Source organism: Pinus tabuliformis, chromosome 2_2 (genome assembly GCF_031772625.1).
Source record: "Pinus tabuliformis cultivar Carrire ecotype Pingquan chromosome 2_2, CPIR1, whole genome shotgun sequence".
Classification (NCBI taxonomy): Eukaryota; Viridiplantae; Streptophyta; class Pinopsida; order Pinales; family Pinaceae; genus Pinus; species Pinus tabuliformis.
The window spans coordinates 741,006,084-741,029,186 of NC_142300.1; the positions used below are offsets into that span (position 1 = coordinate 741,006,084).

A 23,103-nucleotide genomic window follows, 5' to 3' on the forward strand; every position below is an offset into this window, starting at 1 on the left:
TTTATAATAAATTTAATTTCATTGTAAATTTTAAAATATTTTGGAAATTTGACAGACAATAATAAAGTCAATCAATTAATTTTACTTTCATTCATCACATTTTCAAAAGATTTCAAAATCCATAAAATCCATAAAAATGATGAATGTATAGATAACATTCACATTACAATTAAACAATTAAATCCACTCTTATTCATCATATTTCAAAATATCGCAAAATCTATAATCAAGCATAGAAATATTACCGATCATATTACACACCAAAAATATATGCTCCTTCTATTAAAAATGGTTGAAATCATTAATATATTTCACACAAAGGTGTATGCATTCTATACACACACATTACATTCAAAGATTACTCTAATATATAGAGTTTCTTAGATCTAACTTACTATTAACTCATAAAGAGAGGTTGCGAGAATTTCTCAACCATTTGAAACCAATATCTCAAATATAGGATGTAAGCATTAACTCCAACATCCCCTCTTAATGCTTACATTATATAAATTTATTGAAATCATCTGCAAACAACAAAATACACATTCATTATTTAACTAGTTTACAACTTATCAATATGGACTCCATTAAGTTGCCTCATAACCTTTGTAAAGGTGTAGTCGATTCCAGAGTTCGACCCCTGAACTCCCCAATCAAAGACCTCCCGAAATCAATTACTAAACAAAGCCTTATCATAACTTCATTAGAAGACCACTCCTTCATTAGAAGACCACTCTCATATCTTCAACCAATGAGGGATTCTTCCCAATATCTCCAACTACCTTACTATCTAGACAACCATCCATGTAAAAGAATTTAAAAAGTTCAAATTCTTCACTAAATTCATCATCAAAATTCACTAAATATTCATCTACCACTATATTTACTTATTCAATAAATATTCATTTACCACTATATTTACTTATTCAATAAATATATTTACTATATTTACTTACGGGTTCTTATGTAAATAGATTCATACCATTAAACAATTTAATGAACTCCTCCGCATTGTAGATTACATACCAAATTAATATTAAACATAGTTATTTACTACATAAAAATACACATACTCTTACAGATAAACGACACGCAGGCCGTGAGCTTAATTAATAAAAAAACAACATTGCATTGCATGGAGAATGCATTCTTCGTAGTTGTCAACTAGGCGTAAAGCAGGCGTTGACTTGTATGCCCATCAAATTCCAAACTCGACTCCTATCGAATTTCAATTCTAGGAATGGGATCTTGGTTCTTTGTAGCGCCACCAGGAAATCATACGAGCGAATGAAATTCCAATAATTAAAGCTCCAGACAGAGCACCTGACAAGAGACTTGGAACTAAGAAATAAGATCAACTGGCCTCTCTGTTTCTTATCAGTCCAGACGTCACACATCGCAAACCCAACACATTACTACATAGATAGATTTTGATACCAAGTTAAAAATGGAGTTAGGTTAGATAGATTTTGATACCTAAGTTAAAAGTGGTTGAAATTATTAATATATTTTATATAAAAATTATGAGTTTAATATACATATTATATTCAAAATTTTGTTTTAATATCTATAGTTTTTAATCTAATTTATTCTTAATTTAGAAAGAGAGGTTGAGAGAATTTCTCAACTATCTCAAACCAATATCTCAATTATAGGAAGTAAGCATTAATTCTAACACACTTTCTTCCAATTTAGTAAGCATTAATTCTAACACACTTTCTTCCAATTTAGTGTACACACATTACATTCAAAGATTAGTCTAATATATAAAATTTCTCACACATAAGAAGTAAGCATTAACTCCAATACACTCTCCTCCAATTCTATAAAGACACATTACATTAAAAATTTACTTAATACATAGAATTTCTCACATCTAACTTATTTCTAACTTAAAATCCTAACTTAGGAAAAAAATTGAGAAAATTTCTCAACCATCTCAGATCAACCTTTCAAATATAAAATATAACACACTCTCCTCCAATTCCGTAAATTAGTAAACATCGCCAGACTTTGTGGCTGTGAAGAAAAGTATCGAATTCAAGGTTGTGTTAATAGTTATTTGTTGGTTCATAACGTGAATACCATAATGTAAACGTAATTTCTCCAGGTTGGAACGCTGCCTTCTGCGGAATTGTCATCTAACAAGTTTTCTTAACTGGCTGTAATAACAGCTGGTTTCGATTCCAAACATCGTATCCTATTCTACTCTGACTTCGATTCCCTCCTTTTCCAACTCCGGTTTATGCTCACCTGTTTCCAAGATACCTGTTAGGAGCAACTATAACTACCGCATGTGGCCTCTCCTCTCCTCAGATTAGTATGTCCTTGATAACCCTAATCGAGAAGAGAACCTGGGCGTCTCCTTCTTTGGTTGGTTGTCAAGATGCAGAGAATGCAGTGCTTGCTTCTGTCGATCATTTTGGCAGCAGCAGTTGCTCCCTCTCATCAGCTCATCTCTCAAGGTGACAAACTGCGGTTGTGGTTCAATGCGACAAGATACAGAAGCCACTCAGTAGAAACTATAGAGTGGGGGTCTGCGACAGCCACGATCAGCTTCAAGAATGATTCAGAATATTTGACAGAGGAGCACCCGCAGGAAGCCGATTATCTCCCACAAGGCCTCCCCGGGCAGCCGCGCGGCTTCACATTTCGACAGTACTCTGGATATGTCACAGTCGATGCGAAGGCAGGCAGAGCGCTTTTCTACTATTTCGCCGAGGCCATTCGAAATCCCATCAAGAAGCCGCTGGTTCTCTGGCTTAACGGCGGTAAATATTTTGATTATTTGTTTTTCTGGTGGTTTTTGTGAGCAGAGTTAATTTGAAATGTATTTTTAAGATTTACTATATAAATATTTTGGCTTTAGATATTTTGAACTAATCAATATAAATCTATCACATAAACATTTTTATTAAAATATTTAAATTCCAGATATTTTAAACTAATTAATGTAAATATATCACATAAATATTTTTCTAAAAAAATTATTACTAGATTTTCTAAAATTTTCATTGTTTTTACGAAGAAATATTCATTGTTCCTGCAGGTCCTGGATGTTCGTCGATTGGTATTGGAGCACTGCAGGAACTAGGGCCTTTTCTCCTTAAGCCATTCAGCAGGACTCTCAGCTACAATCGCCACGCATGGAACAAAGGCCAGTATTACCCTCTTTTATATCTGGACATCCTTTTTTTTTTGAAATGTATCATGTGTATGCATATGAATTTACTCGTATCTCTTTTGCTCGCATTTTTAATGGATTAGGATAAGAGTTCCATCCCGCATTTAAAATGGTTAAGGTTAGCCCTTGCAGAATTTAAATTAACAGTTATTGAATTTAAATTAAGATAGCACCAGCGTAGTGTTATCCGGGACTTAAATGGATTAGGTTAACAGGGAGAGGATTTAAATTAGGATATTACCATCTCAGTTCCATCCTTAATAGTTTTAATATTTTAGATCAATGTCATTCTTCATAGATTTAACATTTCACATCGGGAAAAGTCTGAACATGATTCTAACATTTTAGAGTTTCAGTTAAGATCGTTTCAAAGTTTCAAATTCAAACATTTTAATAAATTCTAGCAATCGAATAATTAAATAAGTTTCATAGTGTATAAATAAAAAGTTTCATGCACTAAACTAATTTCACTTCTTGAAAATATTAATATTAAAATGAATTTCACTTATCATAAAATTAAAATTAAATTATCATTAATGTGAGTTAAAATATATTAATTCAATCAGTTGAACAATCTGAGGACATTCTACCTTCAGTGTGGATGCACGGATGGAATTTATAAAATATATTAAAACATGTCAACTTATATTAAACGCAATGAAAAGGATTAGTACTTTATTAATAGTCAACTGCTTATTTTTAAATATTACAAAATATATTAGACCATCTATGAGTGATATGAGTGATGAATGGATAACATATATTAGTCAAAGAAAAAAGTATTATTTTATTTATATTCATTTGTTTATTTTGAAGTATTATATTGGATTAATTTCTATTACTTTAATTTAAATTTAAGATTGGAATATATATTAAAATTTTAAAACATAATATTTTATTATTTCAATTACATATATATATATCATTTGTTTTTACAATAATATTTTATTATTTAAATTAAGTGAAGACTTCATATTTTTTTAATATATTTTTTTTAAATAACATCTTATTATTTAAATTAAGTGAAGGCTTCACATTTTCTTTAATAATGCGGGGTTGTTACATAGTGTACACTATGTATTCAGGATGTGACAAAATAGTTGAGAGATGTATATAGAAGGTGTGAAATACCAAAATTTTGAAAAATTTTATAAGAAATGGGAAGTTCAATTTTTTAATATGGAGGTTTTTAGTTTAAAAATTATAGATTAGTTGGTTTGTTCCGGGTTTAATTTTCACTAGGTCATAGCCTTAATTTTTATAGAGAGAAGTTGAATATGGAAGTCTCTCATCCAATATAAAGAACTCACCCTAGCCTAAACTAAACCTAGGCAAAAAAAAAAAAAAATACAAAAAATCAAAATAAATAATAAAATTAGGCAACAACAATTCAGATTATGCAATTATTGTATAATGTAAATAAAAAAGAGAAAAATAATATGAAATTCAAATTTGTGAATATTATAAAAATAGAAAAATAAAATTTAAGAATAAAATATATTAATTTATAAACTATAAACAAAATCTTAGTGGTAAAATATTAATATATTAATTGAAATTTCTCATTTTAAAATATAATTAGTCTTAGCAAAAATAATAAACCAATTTAAAACAATAAATTGAAAATATTAAAAATCAAAAATAGTAAAGAGTGATAAGTTATTAATATGTAAGTTTCCCACCTGGAAGGGAAACATTTTCGGGAGGATGTTTCTCTTTGCATGTTCTCATTTTTCTGAGAGTGTCAGAAAAGTAAGCTAGGTCTCCAACTTTGGTCAAAATGGAACATACATACATACATATATATATATATATATATATATATATATATATATATATAAACAAAAAGTACACTTAAATTTTTTTAAATGCACATGCAAACAACAATTTGGAAAATAACATATTTGAAAAATATAAAAGGAAAGAAATAAAATCTCTTAAGAAACCAATAAAAACTCTTAACCATCCTAACGTTTCTAACCATCCACAGGTTTGCTCACTCGTTTCATGTATATTGAACTGTTACAGTGGCGAACGTATTGTTTTTGGAGTCCCCAGCAGGCGTCGGATTCTCGTACTCAAACACCAGCTCTGATTATACGAAAACTGGCGATAAACTAACGGGTAACTTGCGAATTGTTTGGTTTCTAGAAAAAATTCGCGTTTTAGCGATGCCGTGAAATCTAAACTTTTTAACTGGGTTTTTGTTCTATTCCAGCCGAAGAATCGTATGCTTTCCTGGTAAACTGGTTTAACAGGTTTCCACAGTATAAATTCCGGAGGTTTTACATAGCAGGCGAAAGTTATGCAGGTAGTGTCATTTCTAATAACTATCTATGATGCACAAGTTTTGAGTTTCGAATAGTTATTTTTAAAGTTGTGATGAGCGCAATCGCAGATTGTTACCGTTAAAATAATGCACTAGTTTAGATTGATATATTAATTTTTCATGAAGGTGCTAACATTAACTATTGATTTTAGGATATTACATTCCAGAGTTGGCTTCAACAATTTTACAGCACAAAAAGGTGTCGCAGGCATCGTTTATTAATTTCAGAGGAATAATGGTGAGTTCAGCTCAGACTTGTGATTTTCAGAAAATTTCATTATACAAAGAGAATTCAATATACGAATATCTTTGTTCAATCCCTGTGTAAAGATTTGCAAACTCTATCGAATGCCATGGTGCTAAATTATCATATTTGGAAACTCATGTACACAATCAATCTGAAGCTTGAACGTTCAATTTATGCAGGTGGGGAATGGCGTAATGAATAGTGACACGGATTTTCTCGGAACATATCAGTACGCACGGAGTCATGCATTGATATCTAGTCAAACCTATGAGCAAGTAATCAAAAACTGTACCAATTCAAAATTCGATGAATCAGTGTGCCAACTTTTGGAAGATCAAGTGTATAATGAAATGGGAAATATCAATATTGACGGTATCTATGCTCCCAGGTGCATAGTGAATGGATCGAAAAAGGCAAAGGTAAGGGAAAATTAACAGAAAATTCTTAAAAATCCGAAATATGTTCCAGGGCAATCAGAAACCAACATTGAAGTTATGACCTTAATCTCATCCTATTACAAAGTTTTTCACAAGGCTAGTGCATTTTAATGTAGATTGCAGTTTCTAGAATATTTTGAAATTTAGTAGTTGTAAACGAAATAGATATATATTGAAATTTAGTAGTTATAAACGAAGTATATGTTGGAATTTTCTGATAAATTCCATAACAGACAGACAAAAATTGCTCTGTTTTTGCACAGAAAAACAGAAAATTGCTTGCTGGAAATGGTGTTTCAGCAACACAGTTTTTTCAGTTGCTGTAACTTGTGTTGCAACAACGCTGTTCGTGGTGTTGCAGCAACGTAAATTTTTGACGTCAAGTATTTTTTGAGTTACGGTGTAACAGCAACAGGAAAAATTAACTTGTGTTTATTAAAAATAAACTAATTGTTATAGATTTGTCTTCCTCATACTGAGGGAATTTCACAACTTCTATTACAAAATAGATTCACCAAGGAATGCTTCTGTTCCACACAAATAAACATCTGTTAAACAAATTTCATTCAAATATCTGCACTGCTGTGCATTTTTCCCTTTCTGCTCTCTACTGCGCTGTTGCATCTGCTCCTGCTGTGCACTGCTGTGCATTTCACTATCTGGCAAGTATTATCTTCACGTTGTTGTGTGCTCTCTTATGCTCTCTATCAATCTACTGCTAACATCAAAACAGAACTGTTGTGTGGTATTTATATGCTAAAACATATTTGATTTAAACAGTAAAATATTACAGAATATATTCTAATGCCTATCACCGAATTTAATGCAGCAAGGCGGTGATGCTTCTATCAAAAAAAAAGTCGGCTGTGTGCAGGGGAATTCAATTGAAACTTTAATGCATATTAATGTGCAAAAATATCGGGCTTGACTTTAAGGCATCAAACAGGCTGGAGTTTTTACTGCAAATCGAGCTGTTCATTGTTGCAGTTGGAATTAAATTCCAACACTCCCCCTTAATCTCAACTGCTGCATACCCAGACATTTCCTGAAATGATCAAAACCTTTCTTTGCTAATGGTTTTGTCAAGATGTCAACAAGTTTATCCTCTGTTCTGCAGTGCTGCAAAACAATCTCACCATTGTTAACCAATTCACGTATGAAGTGAAGTTTGGTGTCTATGTGCTTTGTTATTTTATGGAAAAACAGAGTTTTTAGACAATGCTATTGCTGAGCTACTGTCACAGTAAATGGTTGTGCCCTTTTCTTGTTCATGATACAAATCTTTGAGAACTCTTCTTAGTCATACTGCTTGGCATGCTGCTGTTGTTGCTGCAACATACTCTGCCTCTACTGTTGACAAATCCATAACTGGTTGCTTCTTGGAAGCCCATGAGATGGCTCCCGATCCCATATGAAACACATATCCCGATGTGCTTTTCCTATCATCAATACTTCCAGCCGAATCACTGTCAGTGTAACCTGTCAACATGAAACTTTCAGTAGAGGAGTATAAAATACCAAACCCCTTCGTTCCATTCACATACCTTAGAATCCTCTTGGCTGCCTGCCAATGAGTCTCTTTCGGTCTTTCCATAAATCTAGAGATTAAACTCACAGCGTGCATAATGTCTGGCCTAGTTGCAGTCAAGTACATAAGGCTGCCAATTATGCTCTTGTATAGTTTTGGATCAAAATATTTGTTGTTGTCTTCTTTGGTTAATTTCAGCCCCACTACTGTTGGAGTCACAACAGCCTTGTTGTTCTGCATGTTAAATCTCTTCAACACAGCTTCTACATATTTATCTTGAGAAATGAAAACACCATTGTCACTTTGGTCTACTTCAATTCCAAGAAAATATCTTAAGAAGCCCAAGTCAGTCATTTCAAATTCACTCTTCATGACTGCTTTAAAATCAGCAATGAGAGAAGCATCATTGCTAGTAAAAATTAGATCATCTACATATAAAACAACAATAATAATCTTACCGTCATTCTGTTTTATGTAGAGTGTGGGTTCACCATCACACTTATCAAACCCATTGTCAATCAGATAAGCATCAATTCTGTTGTACCATGCTCTTGGAGCTTGCTTCAGCCCATAAAGAGCCTTCTTTAGTTTACAAACTTTATGCTCTTGGCCTTCAACTTCATAGCCCGGAGGTTGATCAACATAAACCTCTTCTTTTAACACTCCATTCAGGAATGCAGATTTAACATCCATATGATAAATCTTCCATTTGTGTTGTGCTGCAATAGACAACACTGTTCTCACTGTTTCCGTCCTTGCTACTGGTGCAAAGGTTTCATCATAGTCTTTGCCTTGCTGCTGCTTGTAGCCTTTCACAACAAGCCTTGCTTTGTGCCTGTCAATCTTACCTTCAGCATTGCTTTTGGTCTTATAGACCCACATAACTCCAATGGCTTCTTTGCCTTCAGGGAGATCCACTAGCTCCCATGTTTTACTCTTCTCAATTGCACTAATTTATTCATTCATTGCTTCGATCCATTTATCTTCATTTACAACATCTTCAAAATGAATTGGGTCATCAATATGACAATACAAAGTAAATAATGAATTCAGACCGGTATTGTTACTTACCTCTCCTTGTTCATAAATCTCATTCAGATTTCTGAATCTTGGTCTTCTTGGTGTGCTTGGAGTTCCATCCAAACTTGAGGGTATATCTGATCCCTGTGGTGTTTCAGCAACAGCTGTTTGTGGTGTAACAACAACTGTTCTTCCTTGACTTCTCAAGGTTTTTCGAATTCCAGCTTGTGGTGTGGTTTGTTGTACTTGCTGTGGTGGAGGAGGAGCCACCAAGGAAGGATTATTTGCTGTTGTCCCTTCCTCTTGTTCTTCATGAGACACAATTGTCTTCACATTCACTGTTTTTCTAAGCTTCCATCCCAAGCTTCATCTTCAATGAACTACACGTCTCTACTTACTATTAACTTCTTGGTGGATGGATTATAGAGTTTGTATGCTTTTGACTCATCACAATAGCCAACAAAGACACACTTCTCCCCCTTACTATCAAACTTTTACCTTAGCTGATCCGGCACATGTGCATATGCCACACAACCGAATACTCTCATGTGAGTGACAATTTTCTTTTGACCACTCCATTCCTCTTCTGGTATTCTGTTCATGACAGCTTTAGTTGGGCATCTATTCAATATGTAAACTGCGCAAGTAAAAGATTATGCCCAATAATCATGCGGCAAGTGTTTTGCCTTCAGCATACTTCTCACCATGTCAAGAATGGTCCTATTCTTTCTTTCAGCAACACCGTTTTGCTGAGGTGTATACCTTGCGGTAAACTACTTTTGTATGCCATTCTCTCTGCAAAAATGCAGAAAGTCTTGGGAGATGTACTCTCCTCCTCTATCTGTTCTGAGCACTTTGATATAATGCCCACACTGCTTTTCCACAAGAGCTTTGAAGTGGCGGAATTTCTCAAACACTTCACTCTTCTGTTTCAACATATACACCCATGTCTTTCTGGTGTAATCATCAATGAAGGTTAAAACATATTTATTTCCAGCAAATGATGGTATTTGCATCGGTCCACACACATCAGAGTAAACAATTTCGAAGGGTACTTTTGCCCTTATACTCTTTCCTGCTGGAAAGCTTTCTTTGTGTTGCTTGCCCAAGATGCAGCCTTCACAAAGGCTGTCCGGTTTCTCAATCAATGGCAATCCCTTTACCATTCCCTTTCTGTGCAACAGATTCAGACCTCCGAAATTGAGATGTCCAAATCTCAAATGCCACAACCAATTCACATCTTTCACTTGTTCCTGAAAGACTTCTTGTGTTACAGCCGCAATAGTTCTGCCTTCCTCCAAATCTGCCCTGAGTTTGAGAGGAAACATTCTATTGCTGGTCATCTGCACAATGATCTTCTTACTTGGAGGTATGTCTCTGATAGTACACAAATCATCTTTGAAGAACACGTTGTAACCTTTGTTTATGAGTTGTCCAATGCTCAAAAGATTACATTTCAGACCAGGTACATAGTATACCTCTGGCACAATCATCCGTTCTCCATTTTTTGCTCGAATACTGACTCTGCCCTTACCCTTGACATATATCTTATCATCAGTCCCTGTTGTTACCTCAGATTTCACATTTTCATCCAGATTGGCAAACATTGCAATATTTCCAGTCATGTGATTACTACAACCTGAGTCTAAGAACCAAAAATCTTCTTGTTTGTCTTGTGCTATGTCACATGTTAACAGCACGTTTGCGTTCCTATCTTCTTCATTTGCAAAATTAGCATTCTGCCTATTATTCATGTCATTTTGTTTTTTCTTGCATTCATTGGCGTAGTGCCCAAATTTTTTACAATAATGACATTGGACTTGGGATTTGTCATACCTTTGTGCATGAGCTTTCTATTTGCTCGAACCTTCAGCTTGGTTCTGATTGCAGCTCCTTCCGCTTGTGCTAGCAGGGTAATTTCTGCCTCTGTTTTGGCTTCTTCCACGACCTCTGTTATTTGCTCTGCCTCTACCTCTTCTTTGGCCAAAAGACATCTGAGTCTTGAATGCTTGCTCAAAAGAGGAATCTGTTCCTCTACTCAGTTTGTGTTCTTGAGACAAAAGAGAAGCACTCAGCTCATATACCGTGAACTGTGAGAGATCTTTTGTTTCTTCTATTGTCACCACAATAGATCAAACCTTGAGGGTAAACATCTCAAGATTTTCTCTACAATCCTTCTATCTTCAAGAATTTCACCATGAGATGTTATATGGGTTATCAAGCCAATAACCTGAGTGAAGAATGAATATATTGTATCAGATTCCTTCATGCTGAGATTTTCAAAGTCTCTCGTCAACATCTGCAACTTTGCAGTCTTCACCTTCTCCATGCCTTGATAAGTAGTTTTGAGAATATCCCATGCCTCCTTAGATTTTGTTGCTGCTGCAATCCGCAGAAAAACACTTTCATGTACTGATTGGAAGAGGAAAAAGAGGGCTTTGGCATCCTTCTTTCTGTCGCCCTTCAACTGGTCCCTTTCTGCTACTGTCAAAGCAGTCAGTGCTGTTGCATCTGCAGGTTCAGCGTAGCCATTTTCAACCATCTCCCATATTCCCTGAGAAGCAAACAATGTTTTCATTGTTATGGACCAATAACTGTGATTTTTCCCATTAAACTGTGGCAGTTGGGAATTTCTCAAACCTGTTCCAGCATCTGTCATCTTAACCAGTATTGGTAAAGAAGAGATACTGACTGTAAAATGAAAACAAGCAAAAACTTTCTCTGCTGGAAAAAGTTTGCTAAACAAGCTTCTTACATCTCCTACAGTGAAAAACAAGCTCTATTTTTGACTCACTGAGTGCCTAGACCAGCTCTGATACCATGTTGGAATTTTCTGACAGACAGACAAAAATTGCTCTGTTTTTGCACTCTGTTTTTGCACAGAAAAACAGAAAATCGCTTGCTGGAAACGGTGTTTCAGCAACACAGTTTTTTCAGTTGCTGTAACTTGTGTTGCAGCAACGCTGTTCGTGGTGTTGCAGCAACATAAATTTTTGACGTCAAGTATTTTTTGAGTTACGGTGTAACAACAACAGGAAAAATTAACTTGCGTTTATTAAAAATAAACTAATTGTTACAGATTTGTCTTCCTCATACTGAGGGAATTTCACAACTTCTATTACAAAACAGATTCACCAAGAAACTCTTCTGTTCCACACAAATAAACATCTGTTAAACAAATTTCATTCAAATATCTGCATTGCTGTGCATTTTCCCCTTTCTGCTCTCTACTGCACTGTTGCATCTACTCCTGCTGTGCACTGTTGTGCGTTTCACTATCTGGCAAGTGTTATCTTCACGCTGCTGCGTGCTCTCCTCTGCTCTCTATCAATCTGCTGCTAACATCAAAACAGAACTGCTGTGTGGTATTTATATGCTAAAACATATCTGATTTAAACAGTAAAATATTACAGAATATCTTCTAATGCTTATCACCGAATTTAATGCAGCAAGGCGGTGATGCTTCTATCAAAAAACAAGTCGGCTGTCTGCAGGGGAATTCAATTGAAACTTTAATGCATATTAATGTGCAAAAATATCGGGCTTGACTTTAAGGCATCGAACAGGCTGGAGTATTTACTGCAAATCCAGCTGTTCATTGTTGCAGTTGGAATTAAATTCCAACAATATATATAGTAAAATAAACCCATCTATTTTCTAGTTATCGTTATTTCTGTTATAAATTCTGGAATATTTTGAAATTTTAGTGACTATGAATGAAGTGATTATATAATATATTAACTATATTATATAATATATGAATTATGTTACAAAAATGTAGATATGGATAATGTTAGTTATTTTTAACTTATTACAGAATTATTACCGATTTTAGAATATTTTAAAATTTTAATAATTATGGATAAAGTTACATCTGAGACTTTTGTGATCTATAATGTAGATAAATGTGTCACATTTTTAGGATTTGGTTGACATTTAGAACCAACTAATGTGGTTTGTCGTCAAGACAAGGTAGAAAAAATCATACAATCTTTATGAATAAATAGTAAGGATGCATCACTGTAGAGGGTCAGCTGATGAAAACTAGCCGTTGAGAACTAGTACTCAATGGCTAGTGTTGAAAACCGCTAGTTTTCAATGGCTAGTTTTAATCAATGGACCCTAAACAATGATGCATCCTTACTATTTATTCATGAAGATTGTATGATTTTTTCCACTTTGACTTAAGATGAGCCACATTAATTGATTCTAAACCTAGACCAAATCCTAATAATGTGATTAATCTGAAACATATTAATCTAAATTATAGATAAACTTACAATAAAAAATACCCTATCTCTACAAGAACAGATTAGATATTCACAATTCTAATCATAGTTATTTAGATAATAAATGTTAAAATATTATAAAAATTTAATAGACTTCCACTTAAAACCAATTTAAATTCTTTTTATAAATAATAGTTTGGAAATCTAATATAGAATCTACATAAATTAAACACACAATGATACATGCCATCTTATATTTATTTATTTCTTGTTGACATCCCAAATGCAGCAACATTTCCACTCAAGATTGACTGACTGACTGACTGTACTTATGGTTGATGTGTAAATAGCGAGAAGAAGCAGGAATTCCAGGATATGATCCTTGCAGGGGTTACGGCATAAGCGCGTATCTTAATAGCCCGGATGTTCAGAAAGCCATACATGCAAATGTAACAAACATACCTTATAGCTGGACCTCGTGCAGGTATCAGTCTTTAGACTTAAACCTAGTTAATTTAATTTTCGAATCGTCTTGAATTTATCACTTTATTCCTGAAACATAGTTTCATGTGACTACGTACCAGTGATGTTCTGTCTTGGGCGGATTCTGTTTCAACTGTCTTACCAATTTATCGTCAACTAATTGCAAGTAGGTTGCGGATAGTTGTTTTCAGGTATGATATAAAACAATTTTGTTTTCTTTTATGATATAAGAGAATTTTAATTGCAATTGCCAATTTATTAATAACACAGTTACATAATCAAATGTGGATGATACACTACATGTATTATTTGTTAATAATTTGTATCCAATTTATACAAATAATTTGTACAATTTATAGTGTGTATCCAATTTATATAATTTATTATTGGTTAATAATGTGTAAAATGATAATTTATAGTGTGTATCCAATTTATATAATTTATTATTAGTTAATAATGTGTAAAATGATAATTTGCATCTACTTTATATATTTTATTATTAGTTAATATATATAATTTTTTGTTTTGTTTTGTTTTTATTTTTTTTATTTTTATAATTTAGTTAAATGTGAAAAAATTAAGTATAGATTTTAATATGTAATATAGTTAATATTGGACATTCCATGACCCTTTAATGTTAATGTAAATAGTTATTGATGTGACCAAATGATCATAATATGCTAACTTTTTTTTATTTATGATTATAATATAAAAATTCAAAGTAAGAAAAAGATTATTTTCTCACATATAATAGGATATCTATATTTCTGGATCTACTAAACTTATTATACATCTATAATTTTAGATTTACTAAGCTCATAGAGGTATTATATATCTTTTTACTTTCAAAGAAGTTTGAATCTCAATAAATTTATTCCTTTCCGGAATTTTGAAGATGCATTTTAGATCTATTTAGTTATGAAAGGAATCAAATATCTTTTCACTCTTAAAGAAGTTTGCACCTCAATAAATTTGATCTCCTCGAACCTTAATAGATCAAGAATTAAAATTGGAATATAAATCTAAAATAGTAGTATTTGTATATATACACTAAAAGTTAAACCATTAATTATGAAAATATATAAAAAAAAATTAAATAAATTATTTTACTTCCATTTTATTTTATTTTTAATTTGTATGTTTCTTTATTTTATTTGTAATTTAGAATTCCATTTTATTTTATTTTTAATTTGTATGTTTCTTTATTTTATTTGTAATTTAGAATTTTATGTAATTTGATTAAATCAAAATATTAAACCATTACCAAAAACATAAAAATTTGAATAAAAAAAATTAACCTAACCGCGTAATTATTCACTACTGTATCGGATTTTTAAGGGAGCGTGCAGTATTGTTAGTGATCATACAAGAATTTCATTAACGGCGATTTTCCGTTTCGTATTTTCAGCGGTGACCTAGATGCTAGGGTTCCTGTGACCTCTACAGAACTCTCCATCGATGAGCTCAAGCTTCCAATTCAGACTCCATGGTACCCGTGGGTTAATGGCGACGAGGTAAAAAAATCAAATCAGCTACATTGATTTTACCGGTAAAGTCCTGATGATAATATTGATTTGATCTGCATTCCCATTAATGGTGCAGGTCGGCGGATACACTGTGATTTACAAGGGTTTGACATTTGCCACCGTTAGAGGAGCAGGGCATGAAGTTCCGGAATATCAACCGTCCAGGGCGTTAACGTTGTTTAAATATTTTCTGAATGGAAAACCCTTGCCAAATTAATCGGATTGATCGACATTGCTTGCAATAAGCGAAAGACCTCGGCAAAATAGTGAGATTTTAACGAACTTGCTTGCAATAAAGGGAGGCCTTGCCAAAACAAATAGATTTGATCGAATTTTCTCTCCTTTGCGTAAATGCTATCCTCCAATTGTACTATTGGCGCGGTACCATCAGTGGATTCGGGATCTTCTGCCGTAGCCATTTACTCTGCCAATTCTGTGAATGCAAACATTTAACCGTTGAGGAAAATCTCGATCATAATTTAATATATTAGCGAACGCACATGTCATTTCAGAGTTGATGGATAATAAAAAGATTCAGGTCTGCCAGATCTGATTACGCCATTGAGATAAAGATTTTTTTTAATGGTTAGTTTCATTCATTTAGCTATTGAAGTGGATAATTTTCATTGACTCGTTTATTAATTAGCTGATTGAGACCGAGATTTTTTGAACAAGTTTTATCAACAGATTGAGACGGGGACATTTTAGTGGTCCAAATTCGTTGAATAATTTTTTTTGTCCATTCGGATATGATTTCGTTTTTGAGATTCTCATTAGTTTAGCTAAATGGAGAAGTCGTCTGCTGTACTTGTTATTGTTTTCATTTAAGTAATTGTTATTATTGAAAATGAAATTTTGAAAGAGTATTATAATATTCATAGATCAAATTGTAAACTTAAAACATTTTTTTTCAAGAGGTCAAAAGATGAAGAAAGAAAAATTACCGTTTATTAAAAAAATGGTTGTACATGAAGTTAATTCAGGGAATAATAGAGGTTTTTAGAGATTTTGTTTTTAGAGGTTTTTAGAGATTTTGTTTTTAGAGATTACTAGAAGACAAGGATCACAATATATAAAGATAAGACTAACAATGTAACTGATAAAATCATTACATGAATTTACTAGTTTCAAGGCTCTTTATCGTAACCCTAACAAGTTTTTTAAATAAGAATAACACTCGGACACCATTAAAAAAAACATCACAATACCATTTCTATAGGAGATAAATCAATCTATAGGAGATAAATCAATTTTCATATATGTTAGATAAATAACTAATCACTCAAAGTTAATAATTCTCATAAATAATATATTTTTAAATCTCATTAATAATAATCAACATATATGTTAGATAAATAACTAATCACTCAAAGTTAATAATTCTCATAAATAATATATTTTTAAATCTCATTAATAATAATAACAATAATAATAATGATTGTTCTAAAATCCCCATCACACTAGTATCTTAAATTAAATTAAAAGTAATTTTCTAGTCACAACAATAAAGTGATAACGTAAGGTTGAACTACTATATAAATCACATTTTAAATTTTTTTATTATAAAAGCGTTTAAATATTTTTAAATAGATTAAAATGAATATCATTTCATACTTTTCTTATTTAAAATTTTTATTAGTAAAACATTTCTAAATCTTCCAGCAACCATTGAAATGATTATCTTTTTAATTATTATTTACAATTTCAAGTATTAAACAATGTTTCCTTAATAGATTTTAAATAATAAATTATAATAATAAAGTTAAAACAATTTCAATTACAATGAGTATGAAATATGGAGGTGTATAATTTTTTTTTGGATCAATTTGGATAAATAAAATTATTTCAATATAGATGCATGATAGTTATAAAACTAAGATGAATTTATGCTAGTTTTTGATATGCCACTTAATAAATCAGCCCAGAATTCTAAAAGACTCACATATCGCTTTCACTTTTTATTCCAAATAGAAAAAAAATAAAAAATTTATTAATATAAACAAAATTACATAAATTACAAGCATAGTAAACCATTAATGTCCTTGTATATTAGTCCAAAATTGGAGCTCAAAGTATATATTAGTTTGTGACTCATAAGCCACTAGCAATGACTCATATATGCTTGTGACTCATATTACACTAGCAACGACTCATATGTCACTAGCAAAAAAACCTAAATAAATGCTTTAAATTTATGTATGAAGATTCATATATTTACACATTTAAGCACATAACAAACTTAATCTAGTTCCATTCAAGGCCATGAACACATTCTAAGTCTTTGTTTTCTTTTATTTTACAGCTTCCTATGTTCATGTTAATTCCCATTTTGGATAATAATTATTGTATGATTTTTCTTCCTCGAAGACATGATCAAAGGTGATATGAGAAAAAGTGTCTAATGCACAATATGTTGTAAAAGGATGATGTTGGGAGTAGTTATAAAGTTTGAGGAGGTCCTTCACCAAATTGATAAAAATAGGAAAATCTCCATAGATATGAATGTGTGAATCCCATGCTTAATAGCAAGTTGAGGTAGCAATTTTAAGCTTAAGAGCTTAGCATAACTATTTATGGTTTCCTACCCACTATAATAAAGATAGGGAGTCACAATTGTAAAGCTATTGGATTTCCCCTACTCTTCATTTTGCAGGAGATCCCTCTAAAGGATCATAAAAACATCCTTAAGGGATGTTACATTCAATAGGGACTGTTGTATGGGAATATATTGCTACTTGCTTAAGCCTAGGTTTGGAAAAAACATCCATGATAGTAGATATTTGAATGGAAAATTTGATGGCTAATGGAGTTTTTATTTTTATTTTTAAATATCATGATTCCTATCCAACTAGATACCTGAACGAAAACTAGTAGAATAATCTTCTGATTCGACATAGTTCTAGAAGAAATATACCAAAAACAAGGCCTTACAATGTTTGACGTGTGAACATTATTTTATCCCGTTTTTTAGATTGTCATCTATGGAAAGGGATACGTAAGAGTACCAGGTACTTAAAGATAATGAATTTCCTTCGACACTTCTAAAGTGAAAGAGTGTGATAAAAATAGATGATGAACAATTTTCAAATCCTCACGACAAAGATAACAAATTCAAGGCCCATTAAATGACTTTTCCTATAAATCATCCTAGGTGAGGACCTTATTTTTCAATAACAACAATAGAAAATGTTTTGACTTTGGTGGACATTTAAGCTTTAAGAGTTTCTTCCCCCACCAGGGAGGAGGCGATTGTTGAATTTCAATTGTTAGAAGTAAATATCTAACTCTTAGAGAAGATTTTCCAAATCATTCCACAACCCATATGAGGGAGTTTGCTTTTGCTGAAAGGATGTTAAAGGAATTTATATGAGATTCGGTATAATTTCTCCATACATCCGCTTGCTTTCATTCTAAATTCAAATCTTGACTATGAAGCCTTTCAATCCCCCCCATAAGATTTTCATTTCCAACCATTTTCTTGAGAAAAAGGTAACCATCTCTGTCAAGCTGGTGGATAAGGTGATTAGGAAGCACTGAACATCCTGATTTCTAATCGATGTATCTTTCCCAATGAGAACCTATTACCCATCCTTGATTTTTCCTTTAAGACCCTATCCAATAAGGGGGAAAAATGTGTCATTGCTTTCTAGAAAACCAATCCATTGCGGGAATATTTAGCGGGTAGTCTGATCTAATCCATAGTAGAGGTCTCTTCAAGATACTTTTCTATTGTCAACTTGGCGCACAAACTTGTATCTTGGAGAAGCATCAAAACACTCTTTGCTACTAGTTCCTTAGATAATAAAAACATATACATTCATCTCTATCCTCCATACTATTTTGGAACAAAATTTGATTTCTAGGAGGGTAGCACCAAAGTACGATTGTGTTCCTTACTGTTTCATTAGAATCTAGACACTATATACTTAACTTCTTAGAATACTTCAGGAATGCAAGCCAATATTTCCCAGAGGACATGTATGTATTCAATTACTGTTCTGAAAAGAACAAATATACTAACTTTAGAAATCCACCTAAGGGACCATAAAAGGATTCCTTTATAATATTTGGTCAAGAGCCTTAACTAGTCCCATTTTTTTATAATTATTTGATTTGAGAGGGAATCCAAAATATTTGAACCCATTTTCCAAATTACTAGATTGAATACTTAAGAGGTTTTATATCTCAAGGAGTTCATTCAGAGAGAGGCCCCAAGAATAATATGTTGATTCCTCCCTATTAATATGCATTCATGTTGTAGCACAAAAGACCTTAAGCATTTCTACTAGACATGTAATATTCTAGATATTTCCTTTACAGAAGATGATGACATCATCAACAAAAAGCAAGTGTCTAAATTTTTTTGAAGGGATTATAGGAATACCTTTTATCAAATGTCTTACAAATATATTTTTCATCAATATGATGAGACATTCCACAACCAAAAGGAAAATAATAGGTGAAAGAGTACATCCTTGCCTGAGTCGTTTTTTTACATGGAGGAATTGATAAGTTGATCCATTTATTAGGATAGCAAATGAGGTAGAGCTAGTGCATTTCATTACCAGGGACATAGAAAAGACACATAAACTTCAAATAATAAGTAAAATACATAGTACATAATAATAATAAAAAAAAAAAATTACTCTATCAAAGGTTTTTCTAAGTCCACCTTGTATAAAAGTACGAATGAACACATTTTTATGCTACAAAAATGGCATCATGAATTTTCTAATGGTTTAAGAACCCAAATTGTTTAGCTGAGATTTTATTTGAAAGGAAAACTTTGATACAAAGGGATATTATATTAGCAATGATTTTGTAAATTCTATTGTAAAAGGAGATACACTTAATGTTATTATTGGATAATAGCTTATCAAATTTGAATATCAATGTGATGAAAGTGGAGTTGAAAAGCGAAATCATAAAATTTTAGAGGATTAATATTCAACCATTTTAAGAAAACTCTCTCTAATAATATCAAAACATTACCAGTGAAATTCAATGGGAATTCCATTTTTGGACTCAAACCTTTTCTGCTTACGAAAAATGTGAATTATATATTTCAATTATTTTAATGAAGCCTCAGCCATGATCTCCTCATTGTTTTCTTGAGTGATAAATTGAGTAAAATGTAATTCTACATATATAATAGAGTTAATGGTCACCCCGTATTATTCTTTCTATAAATTCTAGAAGAAGTTTATCCCGTTTGTAGAAATGTCTTGGAAAGAGATGGCAAAGAAACCATCCTTCTGTGAGGTGGACCAAATCGAATGAATCAACTTTTGGTGGTCGGATAAGTGATAGAAAGTTTCTATTTTTCATATTTATCTTTGAGCGAAGTGCCTTTACATTTCATCCTCTATCCCTTTTCTTTATCAAATAGTATTTTTGGCCACTTATGTACTAAGGTTTTCAATTGGGATTTATAAGTATTAAGGTTTTCAATTGGGATATATGGTATGTAGAGAAAAAAACAAACCCATCACTTTCTAACAAGGATTTTATTTTCTCTTTTACCTCTAAGAGAGTTTTTTTTCCTAACTCTTTCATTTAGCTACCTAAGGATGATTTATCAATTTTTCTCATTTTATGTTTTCCTAAAATTGAAAGGCAGGGGAACCTTTTGTGTTTAGATCAAAGAGGTTCCAATACTAGTAGCTTGAGAAAATGATAGCTTGAGAAAATAAGAGTTCCTGAAACTAGTGGTAATTTACTTTAGAGGGACTTGCTAGCTTTAGAGAAGAGGGGGCTACTTTAAGAAGAATCAAACCATGATAAAAAATATCCAACAAGAAAAACCCATTAGAAAATATGGAAGTTTCCTGTGACAATCTACTCAATAATTAGAGAGCATTGGTATTTTAGAAATCATGACTTCACCATAATGATTTTTTTTTCATGTGGGAAAGTTGTTTTTTAGTTGAATCTGCGCCAATCCCACTTAAAATTCCTCAGTTAGCGAATCTAGGAGAGCCCTAGTCCCCAGTTATTAAAGACACTAATAGAGAAATTGAGATCACGCATAAGATATTTATTTCTTCAATGTATTGTGAATGTTGGAGAGTGTTTTTCCAGAAGGAAAGATATCAACCATACATATTTTCAAATAAAAAGGCAAATCCAAATTTGTACAATAGAGCTCGAATGTAAAACATAACTTAAAATACCAAGAGAAAATCGACTTAAAGCTAAACCATAAATTATGAAAGCATGTAACCAAAAAAATAAATTGATTATTTTATTTTTATTCTAATTCTTAATTCTTAATTTAATATTTAATTTAATTGATTTTTTATTTCAATCAAAATATTTACCTTGCCTAACAAGTCAGCATCTTTTTATGTTAGGTTGGAGAACTCTTTTAAAAGAAATAATGTGCATAACCTTTAATTATGACCAAAAAAATATAAAAATTTGAGTTTACAGAAGCCTAAACTCTACGCTAAAAATTTGAATTAAAAAAGGATTAACCTAACAGCATAATCAATTTTAAAGTAATGATTCAGTACTGTATTGAATTTCTAAGCGAGCATGCAGTATTGTGAGTGAGTGATCATATCAGTGTAGTACTGTGATTGATCATATCGGTATTTCATTAACGGCAATTTTTTGTTTCGTATTTTCAGCGGAGACACGGATTCCAGGGTTCCTGTGACCTCTACACAACTCTCCATCAATCAGCTAAAGCTTCCAATTCAGACTCCATCGTACCCTGGGTTAATGGCGACGAGGTAAAAAAATCCGTAATATTGATTTGATCTGTATTCCCGATAATGGAGCAGGTCGGTGGATACACTGTGATTACAAGGGTTTGACATTTGCCACCGTTAGAAGGGCGGGGCATGAAGTACCGGAATTTCAACCGTTCAAATATTTTCTGGAAGGAAAAACCGTTGCCAAATTAATCGGATTGATCCAAATCGCTTGCAATCAGGGGAAGGCCTGGCCAAAATAATCAGATTTTAACGAAACTGCTCGCAATGAAGGGGGACCTTGCCAAAATTTCTCTCATTTGAGTAATCGTCCACAATAGTACTATTGGCGCGGTATCTTGATCCACCATCCACTGGATTCGGGGTCTTCTGCCGTAGCCATTTACTGTGCCGATTCTATGAAGGCAAACATATAACCGTTGAGGAAAATTTCGATCACGATTTAATATATTCGCTAACCCACATGTCATTTCACAGTTGATGGATAATAAACAAATTTGAGGTCTGGCAGAGATGGAGATATTTTTTTAATCGTTAGTTTCATCCATTTAGCTATTGAAATGGATAAATTTCATTGACCGATTGAGACGGAGATTTTTTTAACCAGTTTTATTAATTTAGTGGTCCAAACTCGTTGAATATGGTTTTTTTATCCATTCGAATATGATTTCGTTGTTGAAATTGATCTGGAGGAACATGGTTCGGAGATTGTTTATTTAACTAGATTTATTAGTTTAGGTAAATGGAGGAGATATCTCATGCACTTTACTTCTTATTGTTCTCTTACACTTTACTTGTTATTGTTATCTTATTGTTATTGGTTTTTTTGTCTTTTGTTTTTTTGTTTTTTTATTATGGTGTAAGCATTTATGGATTCGAATCAGTAATTTGTTTTAAGGAGTGTCTTAACATTGCACCCATTCACCATCAATCCAAAACTCCATGGACCTTATTGTTATTGTTTTCATTTAAAATAAATTTTATTATTGAAAACGAAATTTTGAAAAAGTATTAAAATATTTATACATTATAAACAATTTTTTTTATCAAGTGAAGATAATGAACAAAGAGAAATCACATTTCATTATTTGAAAAAATGCGTTGTACATTAAGTTAATTTATAGGAATAATAGAGGTTTTTAAAGATTCTTAGAAAATAAGACTAACACTCAATAGGTAAGGATAAGTTGCGGCTCTCAATGCAACTAATAAAATCAGTACATAGGGTTAAGAGTTTCAAGACTTTTATTGGAATTCTAATAAGAATAACCCCACAACACCCTAACAATAACATCACACTACCATCTCTATGGTAGTTGAAAGTAAATTTTCATATTTTATAGGAAAATAACTAATCACTCAAGTTGATAATTTTCATAAATAATATATTTTTAAATATTA

The 23,103-nt window shown here is 32.2% G+C and overlaps 1 protein-coding gene across 1 annotated transcript; it reads left to right on the top strand.

Annotated features, from left to right (window-relative positions):
• Positions 1-2,386: 2,386 nt before the first annotated feature.
• Positions 2,387-15,200, top strand: LOC149194793 (putative serine carboxypeptidase-like 23). Its single transcript, XM_089407798.1, has 10 exons — positions 2,387-2,771; positions 3,050-3,157; positions 5,213-5,308; positions 5,403-5,495; positions 5,666-5,751; positions 5,940-6,179; positions 13,325-13,458; positions 13,559-13,648; positions 14,866-14,971; positions 15,060-15,200. The coding sequence occupies exons 1-10, from the start codon at positions 2,387-2,389 to the stop codon at positions 15,198-15,200; spliced, it is 1,479 nt and encodes a 492-aa protein (XP_089263924.1).
• Positions 15,201-23,103: the final 7,903 nt, after the last annotated feature.